Source organism: Poecilia latipinna, unplaced genomic scaffold, assembly GCF_001443285.1.
Source record: "Poecilia latipinna isolate Pla-1442-1.1 unplaced genomic scaffold, P_latipinna-1.0 Scaffold209, whole genome shotgun sequence".
NCBI classification, from domain to species: Eukaryota; Metazoa; Chordata; class Actinopteri; order Cyprinodontiformes; family Poeciliidae; genus Poecilia; species Poecilia latipinna.
This window is the reverse complement of record NW_015112825.1, coordinates 108,657-117,028: the sequence shown is the minus strand read 5'-3', so window position 1 is coordinate 117,028 and position 8,372 is coordinate 108,657. Positions and strand designations below refer to the sequence as shown.

The following is an 8,372-nucleotide window of genomic DNA, read 5'->3' as shown; positions in this document are numbered from 1 at the left end:
GGAGTATTTCTTCAGGATCAGAGTACAAGCTAATTATTGACACGAGGATGTTCTGTGTAGAAAAATACCCCAAAGAAGAACAAGTCATTAATAATACAGTCACAAAGTGTAATGAGGTCTTACTCTTTGCTTTTACATTTGATGATATAATCAGACTTTTCTATTACTTTGCTTAAGTAAGAATTAATCTGTTGTAAGACAATAATAGCAGCTTGCTTGGGTATGAGTCAACCTTTGTATGTGTGAATCTATGTTGCAGGGAGGGGCTGAGTGGGAGCAGAAGTACACAGAGGGAGAGACAGATAGGGAGAGACAGACCAGGTTGTCAGATGGACACAGCAGCACCTTGAGGCTTCCAATGTCCCTCTCGCTTTGTTTCTCTGTTTTTCTTTCACTTACAATGGATCTACGTTCAGCTAGAAAAGGACTTATCATGGTGAAGCTGACTGGCACCTGCTGTCTTCAAAGTGGATTTTAAAGACAAAGTGGACTCCTTCAGTATGCTGAACCATCCTTCCTGTCACACACACCTTTTGGTTTCCCTTCTGTTGTTGACGTTCGCTTGGGACCGGGCGGTCTGTTCTCCTGGGGAAGGCAGGAGTATCTGGCAGCGACCTAAACCGAGCCCCATTAGCAAAGACCAGTCTTTTCTTCAGGACACCTTCCCTCCGGGGTTCATCTGGGGCTCAGGTACATCGGCCTTCCAAAATGAAGGCGCCTGGAACCAGGATGGGAAAGGCATCTCCATTTGGGACCATTTCACCCACTCCTCCACCAGTGACTATTTTCCCAGAGAGACTGCAGACGTGACAAGTGACAGCTACAACTGCTGGGAAGAAGATGTAGAGGCACTGGGATATCTCGGTGTAAGATCATACACTTTCTCCCTTTCCTGGCCCAGACTTTTCCCTGAAGGCAATGCCACTGGCGAGCCCAATGCAGCTGCTGTGGATCACTACAGTCGCCTCATAGAGAGGCTGATAGAAAAGAAAATTGAGCCTATTGTGACTCTCTACCATTGGGACCTACCACAGGTGTTCCAGGATCAATATGGAGGCTGGAAAAATAACACGTTAGTGGAGCTTTTTGAGCAGTACGCGACGTTTTGTTTCAAAACGTTTGGGAGTCGTGTAAAATACTGGCTCACAATGCACAACCCGTACCTGGTGGCCGTGCAAGGGTACGGGACAGGCGTGCACGCTCCTGGAGAAAAAGGGGGGGTCTCCGGCTCTCTCACTGTAGCCCATAACCTGATCAGGGTGAGTCGTGCAGGGTTACTCAACAACTTTCTTTGTACAGTTTATAAGATCACACACACAGTCTGTGAGCAAACTTTGAACTCCTACAGCTTTATCATTTTATGATAGTCAATGAATGTTTATATCTCCAGAATGGCTGTTAGGTCACAGGACAGAGTAGCAAACACAGACCGGATCGGTGGTCTGTTACTGACTTTTACAAGTCTCTTAATCCAATCTACTGCATACAATTAAGGCAATAATCCACAAAACATCCCCACTCACTGGTGGTTTTATCTTCCTGACGATTGGTTGGCTATATTCATATTGACAGGTTTTGTGATAAGTAAACAAGACACTTAAAGAGACACTGGGGTCAAAGTCCACCACATCAGCACTTTTGTGGTGGAGGGAATCTGCGTGTCTGTGTGTGTCAGGAAGTCACGGAGATACGCCTCATTAATACTCACTTACGTTTATGCAGTCAAGCACAGCTGGTCCGCTCCCAGCTAACACCAAGCAGATAGAATAAGTAAATAGTGATTTTCCGCTTCCTCATACTGATTAAAATGCTGTTACAAATGTACTTCTTTTTCTGCCCTATTCAAAAAAAATCTATCAAGCATGACATATCAGCTTGATATGTCATGCTAATATATCATACATATCAAGCGAAATATGTATGAATATCAAATCACTTATTTTCTTTAAATAAAGGATTTGATGTAGTCTTGTGTAGAGAGCCCTGCAAAAGTATTCCCCTTGAATGTTATTTGGTCAGAGCAAAGGAGGCTAAATACAAACGCATGCAATATTTTTAAGATGAATGAAATATATTTTTTCCACTTTACAATTATGTAATAATTTGTATTAGTCTATCTCAAAAAATCCTAATAAAATACACTGAAGTCTGTGGTTGTAATTAGACAAAGTATGTTCAAAGTGTAATCATACTCTTGCAGGCCACTGTGTATTAATATTTAAAAAGGTATTTAACATTTGTTTTGTTTTATCTCTATTTAATATTTTACTATTTTAAATAGAGAAGTAGAGAACAGAGAATAAAGTTTGTAACGTTTTAATATTGCGAGATTTTTACAAAATACCATAAAATCTATTCAGGCTGTCACATGTAACAGGTATCCAAGTAAGATGAATTTTATTAGTTGAACTGCTTTTGTACTGTTTTAGTATTTTGCCAACAAATTAACAACATCCTTACAGAGTCTGTATTGTTGTTTTTAGGCACACGCCAAAGCATGGCAGACATACAACAATCACTTCCGTCCAACTCAGAGGGGTAAAGTATCCATTGTTTTAGGTTCCCACTGGGTTGAACCCCACAGAGGCCAGCCTACAGCTGCCAACGTGGCTCTCTGTCAGCAGTCCATGGAGGCCATTCTTGGATGGTTTGCTGATCCCATCTTTGGTGCTGGGGACTATCCAGTCTCTCTCAAAATAAAATATGCCGGTCTCATGCCCATGTTCACCCCTGAAGAGAAGCTCTGGGTGCAGAAAACAGCTGACTTTTTTGCTCTGTCGTTTGGGCCAAACAATTTCCGTCTCGGCCAGAACCTGTTACACAATGGGCAGAGCATCACCCCTGACCTGCGACGCCTCCTGGGCTGGATAAAACTAGAGTATGGGAACCCGAGCGTACTGGTGGCAGAAGGGGGGTGGTTCTCTGACGCCAGTGTTGGAAGAGAAGACACAGTTGCCATCTACCTGATGAAAAGTTTTATCAACCAAGTCCTACAGGGTAAATATGAAATCTCTTGGATCTAAACTCTTAAATAGCACATCTAGTTCTCAGAAAGTAAATACTGAAGTCTTTTCATTTTTATTTTAGCCATCAAGTTTGATGGTGTGCAGGTGTTTGGCTACTCAGCCTGGTCATTGTTGGATGGATTTGAGTGGAATTATGGCTACAGTGTAAGAAGAGGTCTTTTCTACGTTGACTTCAATCAACCAAACAGAACCAGGGTTCCCAAGACCACGGCTCAATACTTCAAGCAAATTGTCACTGACAATGGTTTTCCAGCTGATGAAAACTCATCAACAGATCTTAAAGGCCATTTTCCTTGTAAATTTCACTGGGGGGTAGCAGACTCTACACTGCAGGTAAAACGCATCGTTAATTAAAGAAAGCAAAACAAATTCTGGTAGATCATTCATTTATTTTTTTTCTTAATTATTTGCTGCTTTGCAGGTCCGGTTCCACCCTTTCTCCCCACAATTTTCTGACCCTCACGTCTACAGCTGGAACCTCACAGGAGACGGATCGCTGCAACCACTCCCAGGGGTGAAGCTTAACACCAGAACTGCCCAGTGCACAGATTATCTGGCTATTCGCAACCATCTCCGCTTGTTTGCATCCACTGGGGCATCTCATTACCGCTTCGCTCTTAACTGGTCTCTCATTTTACCCGAGGGAAGCCGCTCAAATGTAAACACCGAAGCCCTGAGGTAGAGCTCAACAAACACACAAACCTCTGAGTGTGGAAAGAGTCTGCTTACTTTAATTTAATAGATTTTAATGGAAACACTTTTACAGCGAAAATTTTAAGTGTCTTACAGAATATTAATATTACATTAAGTTTTGACATTTTGTCACAGTACAACTTGAAACGCCTGAGTAGTTATTATAATTTTTTTTTTTCTGATAAATGGTTTTCAGCATATTTTTTCCAACAAGTAAAACTAGAAATTGTCTTGCGTGGCTTGCATTTGTATTCAATCATGTTTACTATGATACCCTAAAAAATAATTCAGTGTTACCAGTTGCACTGTTCTATCCATCAAACAAGAATGGAAAGAGTAAGGCCTCATAAAGGCTAGGTATTGATCAGATAACCAGTCAAAAGGAAAACTATTACTCTGGAGAAGCTGCAGAGATCCACAGCTCAGGTAGAAATGAACAACCCCAAATTGTTTGTTACATATAAATGGCCTTTATAGAAGAGTTATAGTAAGAAAGTACTTGTGAAATAGATGCCATGAGAATTTCCCTTAGGTTTTTAAATCTCAATCTTAAATTGGTTCAGCCCCTAGTAGGACAACAACCCTAAAGAGCTGCTATCGGACAGTTTAGATGAAAGCATATTCATGAGCTGGATCATCCCAAAGTCCAAACCTAAGTTTATTTGGTAATGTTTGGTGATGCTTGAAAACTGATTTTCACAGATACTTTAGATCTGACTTGACTTAGGTTGAGTTATTTTTTTAGAAGAATGGGCAAATATTCCAGTCTCTGGAGGTCCACAGCAGGTAGAGATATACCTTAAAAAACTTGCAGCTATCCTTGCATCATACTTGCATCAACAGGTGGTTCATCAAAGTATTTTCTCAGGTGTCAAGGATACAAATGAGCAGCACAGTTTTTAGTTTTATTTTTGTAAAGGATATTTGATAAAAATATTTTCCTCTCCCTTCACATTAATTCTGAACAACTTCCCAGTCTCCACTGTAGTTGAGCATGCTGACAACATATTGTTGCCACAGCTATGTATTAATATGGAAATGATTTGTTTTGCCTCATGTTATTTACATTTTTGTTAGTCTAGTGCATAAACTTGCAAGAAATACATTGAAATGTGTTGCAATATGTCTAAATGGGAACCACTTTAAGGGATATGAGAGTCTTTGTAAGGAACTGCGTTTCCCAACAATTAATTGACCTTCCTTTTTCTGAATTTGTCATCCAGAGTGCAAAAAAATAACATATTCCTCTATACTTCCAAAAGGTACTACCGCTGTGTGCTGACAGAGATCAAGAAGCTAAACCTGGAAGCTATGGTCATCCTGTACCACCCAACACACAGAGCTCCGAACTTGGGTTTGCCAGGGCCACTGCATGCGTCTGGCGGTTGGCTGAATTACACGACAGTGGGAGCTTTTCAAGAATATGTAGCACTTTGTTACCAGGAGCTGGGTACCTGGGTTCACTACTGGATCACCATCAATGAGCCAAACAGACTCATAGATGTATATTCCAATGTGACAGAGAGGCATCAAGCCGCTCATAATCTGCTAATAGCCCATGCCAAAGCCTGGAGGTTACATGAGAGGGAGTATTTCGGTGAACAGAGATCACTGGTGTCTCTCGCTCTACATGCTGATTGGGCCATCCCAGGTAACCCTTTTGTAGAGTCACATAGAGTGGCAACAGAAAGATTTCTGTTGTTTGAACTTGGATTCTTCTTGGATCCATTGCTTGGGACAAGAGATGAGAAGAAAAAGGGGAAATACCCCTCTGAAATGAGGGAATACCTGGATGACAGAGCAAGAGTATTTGGACTTCCCAAATCACCTCTTCCTCATTTTACCACAACTGAGAGACAGGAGCTCAATGGGGCATTGAGTTTTATTGCCTTGAATCATTTTACAACACGTTTAGTTTCTCCAAATCCTCACACACAGGACACCCTCCAAAAGAAACCAGCACCCGAGCATGACTGTGTAACTTTCTCAGACCCCACCTGGCCGTCCTCCAGCTTGGGGCAGGCTCTGGTACCCTGGGGCCTACGGAAGATGCTGAAATGGGTGAATCAGAGGTATGGCAGAACTCTGCCTATCATTGTCACAGCCAGTGGGATTGATGACCAAGCTTCATTTGAGGATAACCTCAGGCAGTATTACCTCAGGAGTTATCTACAGGAAGCTCTCAAAGGTAAGCTACCTTGAATGTCTTGTGGAATTATTGGGTGTAAGAAACACATGAACAGACTTTTGTTACGGATGTCGAAACAGAGATCTGTCCCCCTAGGTAGTACAGCTTTAATGACTGTATTGGTTCCTGCCATAAAAGTCAGACTTAATGAGATGGCATGAACGTAATCAAACCATAAAGGAAGGGAGAGGCAATTGCTGAGGCTACAGCTCTGATTATTGTTCCATATTTTGCTGATAGTGAACCATACAGTGAACCAATTTGTTCCCATGTTGGATAATGAAGAAACCCCTCAGAGTTAAAAAATAAATAAATAAAACTCTAATTTTTACTTTCTCTTTCCTTTACTCTCAGCTTACCATCTTGATGGAGTCAACTTGCAAGGTTTCTATGTGTGGAAGCTTCAAGATCGACATGCCCCTCTGTTTGGTCTTTTCACCTCAACCCAGCACCAATCCAAAGCCAAGGCCTCTGTCGCATTATACAGAGAAATCATCTCTAACAGTGGTTCTTCTAACAATAGCACAACGCAGCCGTGTAGATTCACTGAGCAGCAGGAAAAATGTTTGACGTGTGAGTGGATGTTGAAGAACAAACCAATGCTGGTCTTTGGGGGCTGCCTTCTAATAACGTCTGGCATGCTAGCTGCACTCATCATCTTCATTGTTATCAGCAAGAGGAATAAAAAACACGACAGACGGAGGAAGAAGAGGAGAGAGAACCGAAGGAGAAGAAATAAAGCATCAGCATATTGTATATGTCCTGATGTTATATACTAACTGTAGCAAGGACCTGAACTTGTACCAGAAAAAATGTAGAGAAGAACCACAAAATCCACCTTTCCATCATTAGTGTCTACTTTTCTTGCAGTGACAAATGAGTTCACTTGTAATGTATGTCACGAAACATGTCAAAACAATTGCTCTTAGATAGTCACGACAAAAAGAAAGTATACACTGTGTTTTAACTTTTTCATATTTTGTCACTTTGCAGACATAGACTTCAATGTACTGTGTTTTTTTTTGCTCTACTTGATAGACTAGCAGATAATGGTGAAATAGAAGGAGCACAATGTTTCTTTTTTTCTTTTTTTTTTTTTTTCTAAAAGCAAAAACCTAAAAGGTGTGGCCTACATTTGTAGTCAACCAATCAAAGCAATGGTTTGTATCATCCAGGGTATCTTTGCATGTCTGGAAACTGGATGAAGAGAACCTGTGATTATCCAGTTCTAAATTCTGCCACAGATTCTAAATTGGATTTTTTGTCAGGGAGGGTCAGTGTTAGCACATGAATATGTTTTTATCCAGACCATCTCATTGTAACTTTGAGTGATCTTTCTGCAACTAGAACCCCTACTCTATGCCAAGATTTTTTACAGAATCACCCCAAATTTAGCTTAATTCACATCTTCCTACTAAGTCTAGCCAGCTTCCCTGTCACTAGTAAGGACAAGTATCCTCACAACATATCAACGTGTTGTCAGTTTTTTATTGGCATGTTGCTTCAAGTCCAAAGAGTACATTCAAGTTTGTGCTTGTGAAATGACCAAACATGAAATCACTGAAAAAGGCTGTCTTTTAACCAGGTTCTAAAAAAAATTACACCTTTACAGATTACTATACTGACAATTTCTAAACCTGCCTAAGGCATTTAGTACTGAAAACAACATGAAGTAACTTCATGGAAATTGTACATTTATTATAATGTTTTTGTTCTGTGTGTGTGTGTTACTCTGATGTAATTTTTTATTTAATTGTGTGTAGTTCTAGTTTTTATACGAAGAAGTCTGGTCGTCCTTAGTCAAGCGTTCGTCACGCTGTGTAATTCTCCTGGGATGGAACAACAGTGCCATCTGGTGTTATTACGTGATTCTGAGATGAAACAATCAGTCTGGAAGTCTGCTGTGAGAAAAAAACAAGAAACATGAAATGCAAGGCCACAGCAGATCTTTGAAGGATTTAATGCAACTGCACCGGAGCCAATGAAGAGTTCAGGCTTTTTATAGACAAAGAAGTTGCCAGAAGGAAACTATGCATGAAAGACATGACCCTGTTGTGTTTGTTGAGTTTTTGTTAGTTTTTGTCACTTTTAAACTTCGGATATGAAGTGCTGCTAAACTGTACAGTGGGAAAATATGTGATGAAAGAAAATTTGATTTACATAAAATAGCTTACGTTTCCCAACAAGATGGTGTACATTCTTTTAAAGTCTGTGGGATTAAAAGTAGAAAAAACATTTAGGCTTTCATATAGATAATTGTAATCTATATTGTTATTTTAACTCCCTTTTATTTTACCTAATTTATTTTAATTATTAATAAATATTTTTTTTTTAAAAAAATCAGAGTTTGGCTTTTTTAAATCACATGCAAACTGTTAAACACGTTATTTCTTATTTTTATCTCATTTTATTATTTGTTATATAACGGCACTTTTAATTTAGTCTTTTTTAGGTTTAGGTAAATA

The 8,372-nt window shown here is 39.9% G+C and overlaps 1 protein-coding gene across 1 annotated transcript; it reads left to right on the top strand.

Annotated features, from left to right (window-relative positions):
- Nucleotides 1-323: 323 nt before the first annotated feature.
- On the top strand, nt 324-8,221 carry klb (klotho beta). Its single transcript, XM_015031489.1, has 6 exons — nt 324-1,259; nt 2,484-2,997; nt 3,088-3,359; nt 3,448-3,704; nt 4,982-5,907; nt 6,262-8,221. The coding sequence occupies exons 1-6, from the start codon at nt 501-503 to the stop codon at nt 6,684-6,686; spliced, it is 3,153 nt and encodes a 1,050-aa protein (XP_014886975.1). The 5' UTR covers nt 324-500; the 3' UTR covers nt 6,687-8,221.
- Nucleotides 8,222-8,372: the final 151 nt, after the last annotated feature.

Excerpts from the sequence above, each read along its gene's own strand:
- klb (XM_015031489.1), top strand. The coding sequence starts at position 501 with ATGCTGAACCATCCTTCCTGTCACACACACCTTTTGGTTTCCCTTCTG. Across the intron at positions 3,705-4,981 it reads GTAAACACCGAAGCCCTGAG|GTACTACCGCTGTGTGCTGA; the intron begins GTAGAGCTCAAC and ends TACTTCCAAAAG. Across the intron at positions 5,908-6,261 it reads TCTACAGGAAGCTCTCAAAG|CTTACCATCTTGATGGAGTC; the intron begins GTAAGCTACCTT and ends CTTTACTCTCAG.